Genomic DNA, 14,388 nt, shown 5'->3' on the forward strand with positions numbered 1-14,388 from the left:
CATAACAAGGTGGGTAAAGTGTCTTGCCCAAGAACACAATGACCGTATAAGTTACACCTTGGTACCACGCAGATAGATGGTGAGCTCTGATCGATGTATGACTTTATGATGAGCCTTCTGTGCTTGTGACCAGCGCCTCCACCACTCCCTCAGCTCTGTGGGTCCTGTTGGCCTCCTCTCCTTTATCTGTGATGGAGCAACCAGAGCGTGAGGGGGTCTGCCGCCTTCTCCGCCGCACTGGGACTTCCTGTTTGGAAGTCCCACTCCTCCAACTTTATTAAACTCCTTTTCCGATTCTAGATCATTTGGACAATTTGTTTTTGGCTTGTGTTGAGTCCCACCTAAATCGAATTCCTGTATTTTTGCCTTGCACTCCACCACTCTGTCTTTGATTTCCAAGAACTGTCTTTGCAAATCTTTCTCGTGGCCTGCTTCTGCTTTGAGTTCATTTTCCCAAAACAGAATCTGCTCCAGTTCTTCTGTAGCCCGCTGCTGGGCTTCCTCTTCAGCTTTTATCCGTCTTTGCCGTTCCTTGAAATAAAAAATCTGCCTTTCCACATTTGCTATCTGTATTTTGAGATCTTCCAAACAGCTTTTTTGGCTTAATATGTTTTCAATTAGCCTAATTTTTTCATCTTCTATCACTTTACTTGTCAGATCTTGGATTTTAGTTTCTGAGTATTTACAAACTGTTTCTTTCGGTTGACTCTTTATGCAGCAAGATGTTTGACTGTCCAAGTCTGATCTTACCACTTTGCCCTTGCTGCTTCGACCCTTGCCATCTTTGCAAAATGATAAAGTCACTTCTAAAGACGTCCGGTTCTTTTTATCACTTTTCTTACAAAGATCTCTCTCGCTTGCTGTCCTGTACACCTTCCCTTTGCCCAGGTTCTCCAGCCATTCCCACGCCTCCTCCATGATGGTCAGTGACTTTCTTTTAGGTCTTTTTACATCTTCTAATTGATGTTCAGCCAATGGAGGTAAACTGGGTTGGTGCAGACTCAGAGAACTGCTTCCCCGCCTGAGTCTACTGCCAGGGTGTTTTCTTCTAAGTGACGGGCATTGTTGGTATCTGCTCAGTTTGCCGCGACACACTGGGTCACAACCCCTAGGTCCGTTATGGATTAGAGTTAGCTGGACATCTCGGGCCAGCTCTCCGTACCTCTCCAGTGTCTCCAGAACACGCTCACTCGGACACATGCATCGCTCAAAATCTTTGAACTTCTCCCGTAAAGTGTAACGTCCAGGCTGGCCTAGAAATAAAGACATGAGAGTAAAATCTGTTTTGTCAATGTGGAGGCAAGACTCAAAGCTGTTTTGTAATTTTTCATTAGATTGTACATACCACCAGAACTTAAGGAACTATGCGAGTAAAATGACTTATAATTAAAGGTGCATTGTGTAACTTTACTGGTGGAGGGTACGATGCCTGCTTGTCTCCATGGAGAGATTACTGCTTTGCCCAGAATGTTCCACCGTACGGCATGTCAAAGATACCTTGAAAAAACATGCATTCTTACTATGATAGCGTTCAACAGATCTAACCTGTAACTTGGCCTGGTGGTGACATCTACTTGTCTCCATGGTGATATGCTCAGTAAGTTTAATGTCATACTACAAGATATACTAACAGCAAAAGGCAATGCAAATGCAATAACATTTCATGGAAAGAAGCAGGTGACGTCGTGACGGACAGTTCATCATCAGGAAAGTTAAGCTGTGCACTTTGCAAATTGTTGTGTTGGATTATTTCAGTTTGATTTGCAGGTAGCTTAAAAATATTTAATACAGTATGATTGACTGAAGTCACCAGTGCCAAATGAAAAGATACAGATACTTTCCTCCATTGGGCCTCGGTCTAAGTTTAATCTAATAACAAGAACAATACAGTGAAATGGTTACCAGTCATACAAAAGTTTCTTACCTAGAGCTTGAGCCAAAGCAATGACCACTTCTTGGCAAGTCGTATCTTTTGTAAGACCACAGACGACTCGAGGAAGTCCGTTCACTATCACCTTTACTTCCATTGTTAAAAAAAAACTGCAATTCTACAAAGTTCTTCAGTGCTGCGCATGTGTCTCGTAAGAATGATCACGTCTGACAGTGAAATGAGCTGGACCTGTGTGATTTGAGGGGATGTCCGAGTTGGACCAATTAGGCCAATTAAAATTCCTTAAAGCAAATCTACAGTGGACATTTTGTTAGATCCCGCCCTTGTTTTGAAAATAATAAGACTTAATTTTGGACTGTATACATTTGAACATTAAAGACATTTTTTTTTTTAAATGCTCATGTCAAACTGTATGTAAGACAAGCACCAATAGTAAATACCATTACTAGTATTTTGTTAACAACTTTAGTATTCCTTAGTGTGCCAAAATCGCACTCGTACTGGACTGGGTAATATCTCAAAGTTGCTTTTCAAAGATGTCAATGATCATTTATTAGCGTCATTGTTATGAAAGTGGTTTGTAGTCTGCTGTTTGGCACGTCTGCACAGAGGACTGTGCAGTATGTGTTATTTGGAGCAGAGTTTCTTATCATTCACACAGGAAGAGATTACAGTCCAAACAGAGCACGTAGACATGCTCTTCATGTAAACTATTCTTCATGTAAACTATTCTTCATCAAACCCTCGCTGTGTCCATTCCTCACTGACCCAATACATCTCCTTGGAGACCACCAAACCTAGTGTAAACTATGTCTCTATTATGGCGAGGTGTAGAATTCACTGTAGCTGCACTAAACCATACTCTTCAAAACACTGTAATATGAACCTTGCCTTTCATAATCTAAGCACAGTCGACCAATTTACTAATAGCTGGTGGCTGAATGGTTTTCTTACAATTAGTGAATTGATTCCATCTCAGAGAAGAGGAGAATAAATGCCTAAGATCAATATCTTCAGTATTTTAGCTTTGCCTGGAATAATTCCACAGCAGGGCTTTAACTTGTATAATCTCCATTGAGACAAGCAGGTGGTGTGCTATCCAAGTCAGCCAATTTATGAGTCAGGTATGTGCAGAGGCAAGCTCGCTCATGATTCATGTTTCTCAAGGGGCAATGAAATAATGAAAAAAGGAAATTTAAAAGTTCATGTTGTTATATCATAATATTTTAAAATATTTTAATTTGGTCTCTTAATTGCATTGACCCACTGCCAGTTTTTAACCTGATCCCTTTAACTAGTTTCTCTCACCAGTGGGGAATGTTGACATTTAGGATCACCTTCTCTCAAGCGAACACAAGCAAAACGCAAGCCGGCTCAAGACATGTTGCATAAGTCGATTACAAAGACACAGATTTTCACATTGATACTGTGTGTAGGAAGGCTCCACATGCACTTACCATTTTGGCCACAATATTTCTAGAAATATAACAACATCAGCCAGTGCAGTATTACAGAGTCACATTTGTTTGGGTGATTGCACATGGATCGTTTTCACACTAGTGAGTGCGCAGTCAGAAGGAATCATGAACGTGGCAGCTTTAAGAAGGCTGTATCTAATGGTTTGCTTGATAACATTAGCATATTTGTGTGAACGCTTAATTTGTAGAGCTGTAAAAGAGCATGGTGAACCCGTCCCACCCAGAACAAGACTCTTCTCATTAGAACACAAAATCAGTACAGCAAGGCTTACAGTGAATGTTGTTTTTCTCCCCCAACAACTAATATAACATAGCAAGACAACCTACCGCTACAATAGAATACAATTTAAGAACAATAGAATATATTTTATTCAGCAGGTCCATGAAAAGCACAGGTTTAAGTTATTGTTGCTAGTCTAAAACCCATTCACTTAAGACAATATTCCATTTTATTTCACATTTAGCCAGCCTCACCTAAATAAATACTAAATAAATGTATTTGGACTCTTTAGCCATGAGAAATTAGAATAATGACTTTTATTTACAGCAAGAATGATCAATACCATTCATTCAATCAATCACTCTTTCCTTGAATGCATATTAACTAGTGTTTGGTCATTAGAGAGAATTCGAGAGAAAGCTGAACTTGACATCCGTGCCCGCGATGTACCCAGCAGCATGTCCAACCATCATAAAGTTATATAAGCAGAGCCCCCCCCCCCCCCCCCAACAGTCAGGGATACACACAGCAGACTTAAAAATAGTTGCCTGCTCATGAGTCCCCAGTTAAATCTAGGCATGTCCTGCATGGGCACAGCCAGCCTCTGGTTACACTTGAGCCATGTTCTGAGCTTAATATTGCACTGCCCCAGGACAGAGCTCCACACTTCCTTACTACAGGGGTCCAACGGCTAACCACCCTTCTGCAGTCCTCAGGGAGCGCTCACCTGAAAACCGCCATCATGCCAAAAATCGCAATGCCAGGTGAGTATGAACCCAGGTCTCATGTGAGGATCCTATTCTATTAAAGTACGGGCTTGGACTCAAATGGTTCTTGGATGTAAAAATGCACAGTGTATGCAAAGAATTTGAATGTTCCATCATTTGGGTCAACATAGCCATTATCCATCACATTTGAAACTGTTATCATCATAAATAACCCAACCGTTATGGGAAGCTCTGACAATGGTCTTGACAGCTTTAATGATGTGCTGAATGGGAAAGATGTTCAACGTTCCAGCACAAGTCAAGTTTTAAGCCTCAGAAACCTTCAAAATGGGTCCTAAATACACACTTGCATTGTTTTAGGTTGAATGTACATGCGTGACTGTTAAGCATCATCACAGAGGATGTAAATGACAGCCATTTATACAGGTTATATTTCACATTATGTAATGTTGAAGACTTTGCATTGATTCAGTACAGGTATGGAGGAGAAGTTCACCTGGTCAAAAATACAGTTTATAGTGGTTATATTATTGTTGTTGTTGTTGTTATATTTGGTGCAGACTTTGTGTTCTGTTGAAATGGTTGCTAAAGATAGAGCTACTTCCAGAAGGCCAAGTGCAAACTACTGTATATAATATATACTGTAGAGTGTACTGTGATCCAAGCTGCTGCTTTCCAAGGAGCTGCAGACCACTTAAGCTATAAGAGAGGGCAGAGGATGCAAGGTTTTTAGAGAAGACCAAGTACATACATATCTGATGATTGTACTGGAGATAAAGATCCAACTCCTCTCCATCGTATTCACATCTGTTCTGTCTCTCCCTCTAATCCCAACTGTTCCACTTCACTGGGACATAACTGGGCCATTATGGTAACCTGCAGAGGGAGGACGTGAGTAAATTAGATAAATGTCACTGGAGCATGGGCTCCTCTGGTGTGTATCCACACATCCTGTGAATCCTTTTTTTTAACTGCAGCCAAACCTTAAAGTTGCAGATCAGTGAGTTTTGTAACTCAGGAGCCACTTGATGCGAGTTTGAGAAATAGACAACTTTGAACCCATATGTATTAATGTAATCTTCACTATCAGAGTGTTCTTCAGCCTATCACCTCTATCAGATACTGCACAGTCCAACTACAGAACAAACTGAAACTGAACAGTTACATTAATGGTCTTTTGTCAACCTAATTGACACCAAAGATGTTATTATCTTTGATATTATGTCCCTTTTAACCCTACAAACTGTGTTGACATTCAGTACACCTTCCTCTGTAGTTTTCCTCACACTGCATGCGGCTGTGATCCCAAATATATATAAGCATGTCATTTATAATGTATAACATATTTTTATTTGTATTAGTAAAAGTAAATATAATTCAGATTTAACACAAATCTTTATGTATGGCTATTCACAATTCACTATAAATATAGATAGTAGAATCTCCAGTTAAACCCTTTTTTCCACCTTATAAACTGACCTATTTAAAAAACTCATGTTTCTTATGTCTGACCTCTTTAGTCCTGACACTGAATAGTGCATGTCTAACCCACACTTTCTTCTCTTACACTGGGGGATGCTTCTACTCTTGGACATTTCCATATACAGAGAGTAAGTATAGAATGTCACGTAAAAAATGCTGTGTCCAAGGCATGTAGAAAACATGTTTAGAAAATAGATTGTGGGTGTAAGTCTATCAAATATGAACTAGCACAGCAGTCTGACCATTCTGTTCATGACCATTCTGTTCATCACCAGACTGTCTGTGCATGCTCATGATGAAATATGCATGGCTATGTTTCTCAGACAATCTAGAGAGAGAAACATAGAAGAGAATAAAAGAGGTTTGTATTAAATGCATGCGCTATGGTGAATCACGTAGATCTATAAAATATGCCTTCTTTCTAAGTTCACCATTTGATTGTAAAACAAGTAGCCCAGAACATTAGATTGTACTAGAGTGTATTTGAGTTTCTTTGCAAATGATATCCAGTTGAACAAATAAATGCCATTAAGATTTAGGAATATATACTTCCAAAATATAGAACTTTCAAATGGTTATCTTTTTTGCAAATAAACTAACCTTTGTGAAATAAGTCTCTTTAAATCTACTGGAGCGTTGGTTTGCCTTATTGACTTCAAAGTCGTAATCTGTCAATAAATGTAGCATGAGAAAAATACGTCCTGAATGACATAAATGGGCACATGAATAATTAGGCTGTTGTGTGTGCTGTACCAAACAGAGACCGATGATAAGATGCGGGCATTTGCTGAGCAAGTCTTTGCAGCTGACGCCAAAGCCGAGAACGTTCGTGATGAGGTCTCTATGTTTGACGTGGAAGAGCACTGTCCAATCATTCATCAGGAGATGGCCCACCATCTGCACACTGATGATGATGAGGAGAAGCGGTAAATCATCACATCAGTCAATTAGTTTTGTTTGCTTCTTTACTTACACTTACTGACACAGGATGAACTCTAACATTGTTTTCTGTACATACATAGTAAGAAGCACCATAGTGTCTGCACCATGGCCACCACTGCCCAGAAGAGAGGTGCTGTCCCCATGGTAACGGTGCAGGTGGAAACCCCCACGTACCTGGACGTGCCACACTTCCAGAGAGTGGCTGTCATTGGAGACTATGCTTCTGGGGTATTGATTTATTATTTATTTCTTTAATCATCAAAAATTATATAAACCTGACTCTGCTACCCAAGAATACTCATGTACCTGCTTAGCTTGTTTACTTTACTTCTGAACGTCACTGCCTAAACCTGTCTGTGGTCCAGTGCTAACCCACAGGTCACAGTTGAAGTTGAAGTGCAAATAGTTCATGTTTCAGGAATGTGTTGTTGGAGGAGGACAGATCTTTGTTTAGAATTAGAGCTTTTTTAACTGAATATCTGTGCGACAAGTGTATATATATATATATATATATATATATATATGCAAAATATATATATTTTGCAGGTGCCTCATTAAAGTTTACATTTATGATACAATATAATAAATAAAAAACAAAACATTATTATTATGTATTATGAATACACATGTATTATGAATTATTAATTCTTATATTTCTTATATAATAGATTACAGGATGTTTATATATCAGAGGTCTTTGGAGGCTGAAAGTCTTGTAAATACAACTTTACAATCTTGTAAATATAACAACAAATGTATGTGTACAAAAGGCCCGCGGCCCCTGTGTTCCTGTGTACTTGTAGTTACTGGGGCGACCACTAGAGGCGCTCCAGCACCGCAGGATGCTTTATGACATCACTCCATTTCACCCTTTAAGGGGCTTCCACACCGCGGCGGCCGAAGCGTCCAGTTTACGTTCAAAGTCTATAGTAAACGCGCGTCGAGCACGTAGTGCGTTATCCGCGGCACGATTTCTTCGTTTTTGCGGCGCGATTGGTGCGTTTTCTCGATGCTTTGAGCGCGTGTATGAGGCGGCCGAGGCGACCAAAGCGGCTAACGCGACGTGCTCAGATATGTTCAGGTCTCTGCAGCAGATGCGCCGCAGCCGCCGCAACAGCCAATCAGAGCTGACGCTCCAGTGACATACGTACGTATTTCCCCTCGCATTTCCGGTATTCCCCGTGGAATTCCCCAAGAAGAGCCACTTTTTCCTTGCTTGTCAACCATGGCAGACAAAAGACTGATTGTGGCCGTGTGTGGGAGAAAGGAGCTGTACGATGTATTCGCGGTGGAATACAGAAACAGAAACAAACCAAAAGCGCGAAAACAACACTCTCGATATCTGCAATTTTACACAATGAAAGGCCACACCGACAACAACTCCACTGCTCATGCGACAACACCTGAGAGCTCGATCGCGCCTGTGTATAGTGCCCGGGGCGTCGAGAACTCGCGTCCGGTGCGTAAACCTTTCAAATGTACACGCGCTCAAATTCTGTGTCGGGCGCGATTAGGCCGCGGCGGTCTGTACGTAGCTTTATTCTTTCCTCCAATGCCCTCTCCTTTGTTCTTCCTTGGCTTTGTGACACAACATAGCAGCTTCATTCCGGCTTGGTTGCTGGCAGGGTATATAAGAGGGTACTATGTCTGTCTGTAATGGTATTCTTCATCCTGTGTGTCTACCTGTGAGCCTGAATGAAGGTACCACCTCGTCTCTTCTTGTCTTCTGATCCTCATTCCAGGCCTCCAGTAGTGCTCTGACCGGCGCTCTCGGGCAGTGACTTCTACGAACCCTACAGTCCACCCAGTCCGGAGTTACCTCTCCAACAGTATGATAAAATAAGACTAACACACACAGTTGACTAACAGCAACATGTATGTTTTTCAGGTGACCATGGATGACTTTGAGCTAGCCTGTAAAGGTCTGCACCGTGCCTTAACCATTAGGGAGAAGTACATGAGGCTGGCCTACCAGCGCTTCCCCAGCACTGTCTCCAGTTACCTGCGCGAGCTCGAGGGGGAGTCCTTCAGACCTGAGGACCAGGTGCTGCCAGGTGAGCACACATGACATTGGATCAGTAAGATAAGATAAGATAAGATAATCCTTTATTGTCCACACATGGGGAAATTTCATTGTTGCAACGCAGGTAGATACAGAGGTAGATACAGAAGAAAAGAACAGATCACTTATAGGAAGTTTGAAAAACACTCTCAATAGAAGAACTCTTATAAACAAAAACTCATATAGACAAAACCTCCCAACAAGGGATGGAGGAGAAAAATAATAAAGATAAAATAAATAAATAAATAAATACCATTGCATGTGATCACAACAGTAATTGCACATGAATATGTGTCACGACAGTAATTGCACAGTAATTGCACAGTAATGTAACTGCCTGATGTATAGACAATAAGCCAAACTTTTAGAATGATATGACATTTTTGTGTAAGATAAAAAAGGCCTAAACAACCATTTTGGGTAGAATTAATGAAATTATTCTGAAATGGAAAGGAATTTACTGGTTGAGGTAAAATAAGTTAATTTAATACGTTGAATATGTTTTAAATCCAGTGTTCACTCCTCCTCCGAAGAATGGAGAGGATCCCTTTGACACCAAGGACTTTCCTCCAAACCTGGGATATGTGGCCCGCATGAAGGATGGTGTCGTCTATGTGTACAATGATGCTGCTGCTGCAGACAAACACCAGCCCAAAGACATGCCCTTCCCCAACTACGACACCTTCATCGATGACATGAACTTCCTCATTGCTCTCATCGCACAGGGCCCAACGTTAGTATGCAAATGATAATTTACTATTGTAAACATATGAAAACAAAAACTGTGTTTTGGGTTACAGTAAGACTTATACACATCGTCGCCTTAAGTTTCTCATGTCTAAGTTCAATGTGCATGAGATGCTGAATGAGATGGAGGAGATGAAAGAGCTGAAGATCAACCCCCACAGAGACTTCTACAACGTCAGAAAGGTAAGTCTGAGATAACTGTGTAAAACTTTCATCTTTCACTTTAAAAAAAACTTGTGTGAAATAGAATAAAATATAGGGTTACATTTCTTCTTCCAATTCATCTCTTAACAAAAGAATATAGGCCATAAAGGTGCAGTGAAAACAGTAGCATTGTAATAGCTTCCTCTTCTGACCAGAGAAGGAACTGCATAACATCTGCATAAAATCAACCCTCTGACTCTAATATGAAACCAGGTGGACACCCACATCCATGCTGCAGCCTGTATGAACCAGAAGCACCTGCTGCGCTTCATCAAAATGTCTTACCGCGTAGACGCAGACCGGGTGGTCCATAACATCAAAGGTCAAGAGGTCACCATGAAGGAACTGTTTGAGTCCCTCAACCTGCATCCTTATGACTTGACTGTGGACTCCCTGGACGTGCACGCTGTATGTTCACTCACAGTGCAAAGAACAAGGGTTTTCTTTTAGTATTTGAATTCAACTATTGTTGTTTACTTGAAGGGCAGGCAAACCTTCCAGCGCTTTGACAAGTTCAATGCCAAGTACAACCCTGTGGGAGCCAGTGAGCTGCGAGACCTTTATATGAAAACAGAGAACCACATTGGAGGAGAGTATTTTGCCACCATTATCAAGGTAAGTGGTACCTCACAGGCTATTTGAAAATTGATCTGAATGAGCATTACCATGAATGCAAACCAAAGCAATAACTCAACAAAATTAAACAGCTGTGGGGTTTGTTGTGGTGGTTTCAATTGATCAGGTCTGTTTTTTCTTGGATAATTTTGAAACCAGGAAGTGGCTAGTGACCTGGAGGATGCCAAGTATCAGTATGCTGAGCCCCGTCTGTCCATCTATGGCTGCAATGCTAACGAGTGGAACAAGCTCTCTGGCTGGTTTGTCAAGAACAGAGTCTTCTCACCACAGCTCAAGTGGATGATCCAGATCCCTAGGATCTAGTAAGTCTTTACGTTTTATTACCAGAATGTGGTAACTTTCCATTGGCATATAATGTGCTGTCTCTTCTTCAGTGACATCTTTAGAGCCAGGGACTTTGTGCCCCACTTTGGAAAAATGCTGGAGAACATTTTCCTTCCTGTGTTCCAGGCCACTATTGACCCCCAGTCCAACCCTGACCTGAGCATCTTCCTGAAGCATGTGAGGGCCACAGCATATACAGCCTATTGTGCATGTTCACAACCACTTATACATTAAATTACAGTCAATGAGATTATATTGTACATAGGAGCATATATTGAACGTTTCACTGAATGTATCAGCCCGTGACTTTGCTGTGCAGGTGACAGGCTTTGATAGTGTGGATGATGAGTCCAAACACAGTGGACACATGTTCTCCTCTAAGAGCCCCAAACCTGAGGAGTGGGACATTACTAAGAACCCCTCCTACACCTATTACATTTACTACATGTACGCCAACATCGCAGTGCTCAACCAGCTTCGCAAGTAAGTCTCTGTTCACGAAAGATATACAGTGATTTCACTAAACAGTAATAAACAACTCTCCTTTGGTCTTCAGACAGAGGGGTATGAACACATTCATGTTCAGGCCTCATTGTGGTGAGGCTGGAGCCATCACACATCTGCTGGCTGCCTTCATGACAGCAGACAACATCTCCCACGGCCTTAACCTCAAGAAGGTAAGCTCGCTGTGTTGCATGTCATAAGATAAGATATTCCTTTATTGTCCCACATGGGGAAATTTCATTGATGCAACGCAGGTAGATACAGAGGTAGATACAGAAGAAAAGAACAGAGCACTTATAGGAAGTCTGAAAAACACTTTCAGTAGAAGATCTCTTATAAACAAAAACTCTCATAGACAGGGTGGAGGGGAAAATATATATACATGATAAATGGACTTGAACAGGTAATGTAAAATGTTTGTGTCTCCACCTACAGAGTCCAGTTCTGCAGTACCTGTACTTCCTGACCCAGATCCCCATTGCCATGTCTCCTTTGAGCAACAACAGCTTGTTCCTAGAGTACGCCAAGAACCCTCTGCTTGAGTTCCACCAGAAGGGCCTGATGGTGTCTCTGTCCACCGACGACCCCATGCAGTTCCACTACACAAAGGTCTGCGCCACAGGAATTTCACAGTTTGATCACAATGTACACAAGGTTGTATACGTCCTTTCAACGCCCAATAGGACATCCTGCCATAGAGCACCTTTGAACTAAGATAAGATAAGATAATCCTTTATTGTCCCATATGATTTGATTAGCTTCAGCTCTGCTCTGTAATGCAGACGTATTCAGCATGTGATGTATGAGCCTAACAGTTTTATGTCCACAGGAGCCCCTGATGGAGGAGTACGCCATTGCAGCTCAGGTCTTTAAACTCAGCACCTGTGACATGTGTGAGATTGCCAGGAACAGTGTTCTGCAGAGTAGCTTGTCTAATGAGGTAACTAAATGTGCAATAGTAAATGCGTAGATTAAACTAAATAGTCATAATTGCAAAATAAAACCAACACAATAGCTAAATGAATAAAACGTATTTTGTTTTGTAGGAAAAGATACACTTCTTGGGTAAAGATTACCTGAAAGAGGGTCCAGAGGGAAATGACATCCGTAAAACCAATGTGGCTCAGATCCGTATGGCCTACCGTTTTGAGACTCTGGGCCTGGAGCTCAACCTCATCAAGGACGGCGTCAAGGGCGAGTGAACAAACCTACAAGAGGAAACAGAAGCCTTAACTTCATCTGTTAAACACATTTATTAATGTTAGTTTCTTTACTTATAACCCATGTTGTATTATTTGGAAAACAATCTTCACTGTAAATTTAAAGCACTTCTTGCCCTTCCATAATTTATTCGATTTTTCCAAATTGTGTATAAATTAAAGCAACTGATAACGGTTTGTTTGTTTGTTTGCTTTTTTCATAAATATCAAAGGTTTCGAAGACACCTGCCTCTGAAGTAGCCTTTACAAAAACAAAAAACATACATAAACAGGTATACCATAGGGTACAGCAGGTTATATTCCACGCAGAAACAGCAGGCGTCTGGATACATTTCAAATATTTTCAACATTACTTAAAAAAGCTCTTGCATTATTAACAACTTTCTAAATCTCAAGACTCGACTGCTCACAACATTATTGGGTGCTAAGAGAAGTAGAAAAATAAATAACCCAGAAATAAATTGACCTAAAACAGGGGTTGGCAATTATTTTTCCCCTGAGGGCCATATTCAAATCGAGTTAAGTGGTGGAGGGCCAGACTACGTTAACTGGTGTTACAAATTCTTATAAATTCTTATCATTATAAGCACTTTTTGTAAAATATAGGCTGTTGCATCAATGAAATTTCCCCATGTGGGACAATAAAGGAATATCTTATCTTATCTTATTGAATCGATTATTTCATTATTCCATGCAACCTCTATTAAGGACACAAGTGCAGACACATGTTACATAACAAGGACAGTTAAAGAATAGAAACTAAAATCTTGATGGGGGCCGGATTAAAACACAAAAGTCACAAAAGTCCAGGTCTGACCAAAAAGCATACTATTTTCTAGAGTTTGCATCACATTCACGTTTGACCAGTCGCTGCAGCACAAAAAAAAGAAGCTAAATAGATCTTCAGAGACATTTCCTGAAACGACTTTAGTTTTAATTATTGTTATTTATTTTGAAAGGCTATACCGGAACCCACTGCGTTACGTGTTCTGAACGGGGCCGAAGTACTAAGACCAGTGCTGCTTTTCTCTTTTTCTCTGTGAGCAATCTCTTCGCCGCGCATAATCTCCCTAAACTTTCGGACATTAGTTTGTACAATCAAACGTGTTTAATCTTCGAAGATAACCTGGCTGTTCGTGGTTAAACCCCCTAAAAAGCGGAGTGGGATTTCACGTGTTTGCGCTTCTCACCACCAGACGAGAGCCTCTTGGTAAGTTCATTATTATTAAAGAGATCATTGGGCTGTTGCGCTTTTGCTGTAAACTGTCTACTTTGCATTTGACTCTTGAGATTACTTTAATTTCACAACATCCATGTACTTTGCTCTTTGTTCTCGTGAGTAAACAAAATGAATGACATGTCATCTCTGTAACTTCAGTCTTTAAGGGGTGGGAAATATCTGTAATTAACATATTCCCCCTAAATCCTGATAATAAAACGTGTATAGTTGTAATAAATGGCCCAATATACTATGTTTATGTTTAGGATTGATTTCCACATCACCTGCTAATGCAAAAAAAGTGAAATGCATTTGAACTTGTTGTTCATGATTTCAAGAGGTGTTGTTTTTACATGGATCATGAGTTTGTTTTAGCTCAGAAGTCCACATTACGTTGGGATATGTTATACTGTTTGCATTCAGCCAGTATTGTTACCAGTGCATCAGGAATGTGATCAAATGTGTCTCTAAATGCCTTGGTTGAGGTTCAAATATCACACAAAATGAAAGGGACCATGCAGTTAACCAGTGCAGAAATATCACTTTATACACTTTCTATCGTTTCTGTGGTAGTTTTAAGTCATTTTAATTATAGACCATATACTGTATATTCTAATTTTCCATATCTCCAAAACTATAAGTGCAATATTATCAATTTGTCATTATATCTCCCACCTCTAAGTCGGTGTCTAAGCCAAGTACCTCCTGACTCAGTGACTAAGCAAATACAT

At 40.6% G+C, this 14,388-nt stretch overlaps 2 protein-coding genes across 2 annotated transcripts; one reads left to right on the forward strand and one right to left on the reverse strand.

The window, feature by feature from the left end:
• On the reverse strand, positions 1–2,064 carry LOC140362455 (ras association domain-containing protein 8-like). Its single transcript, XM_072448557.1, has 2 exons — positions 1,925–2,064; positions 1–1,253 (listed from the first exon to the last, which is right to left on the reverse strand). The coding sequence occupies exons 1-2, from the start codon at positions 2,025–2,027 to the stop codon at positions 52–54; spliced, it is 1,305 nt and encodes a 434-aa protein (XP_072304658.1). The 5' UTR covers positions 2,028–2,064; the 3' UTR covers positions 1–51.
• Positions 2,065–4,192: 2,128 nt separating this feature from the next.
• Positions 4,193–12,609, forward strand: ampd1 (adenosine monophosphate deaminase 1 (isoform M)). Its single transcript, XM_072449604.1, has 15 exons — positions 4,193–4,353; positions 6,560–6,725; positions 6,822–6,969; positions 8,630–8,795; positions 9,317–9,536; positions 9,604–9,733; positions 9,968–10,162; positions 10,238–10,369; positions 10,529–10,692; positions 10,765–10,891; positions 11,034–11,197; positions 11,271–11,391; positions 11,654–11,827; positions 12,048–12,158; positions 12,265–12,609. Exons 1-15 carry the CDS (start codon positions 4,332–4,334, stop codon positions 12,418–12,420), a joined length of 2,196 nt encoding a protein of 731 aa, XP_072305705.1. The 5' UTR covers positions 4,193–4,331; the 3' UTR covers positions 12,421–12,609.
• Positions 12,610–14,388: the final 1,779 nt, after the last annotated feature.

Source organism: Eucyclogobius newberryi, unplaced genomic scaffold (genome assembly GCF_026437365.1).
Source record: "Eucyclogobius newberryi isolate DKJ021-1_F unplaced genomic scaffold, fEucNew1.0.hap1 SCAF_17, whole genome shotgun sequence".
In the NCBI taxonomy this organism is placed as follows: Eukaryota; Metazoa; Chordata; class Actinopteri; order Gobiiformes; family Gobiidae; genus Eucyclogobius; species Eucyclogobius newberryi.

Excerpts from the sequence above, each read along its gene's own strand:
- LOC140362455 (XM_072448557.1), bottom strand. The coding sequence starts at position 2,027 with ATGGAAGTAAAGGTGATAGTGAACGGACTTCCTCGAGTCGTCTGTGGT. Across the intron at positions 1,254-1,924 it reads TGCTTTGGCTCAAGCTCTAG|GCCAGCCTGGACGTTACACT; the intron begins GTAAGAAACTTT and ends CTTTATTTCTAG.
- ampd1 (XM_072449604.1), top strand. The coding sequence starts at position 4,332 with ATGCCAAAAATCGCAATGCCAG. Across the intron at positions 9,734-9,967 it reads ACTTCTACAACGTCAGAAAG|GTGGACACCCACATCCATGC; the intron begins GTAAGTCTGAGA and ends ATATGAAACCAG. Across the intron at positions 10,370-10,528 it reads ATTTTGCCACCATTATCAAG|GAAGTGGCTAGTGACCTGGA; the intron begins GTAAGTGGTACC and ends TTTTGAAACCAG.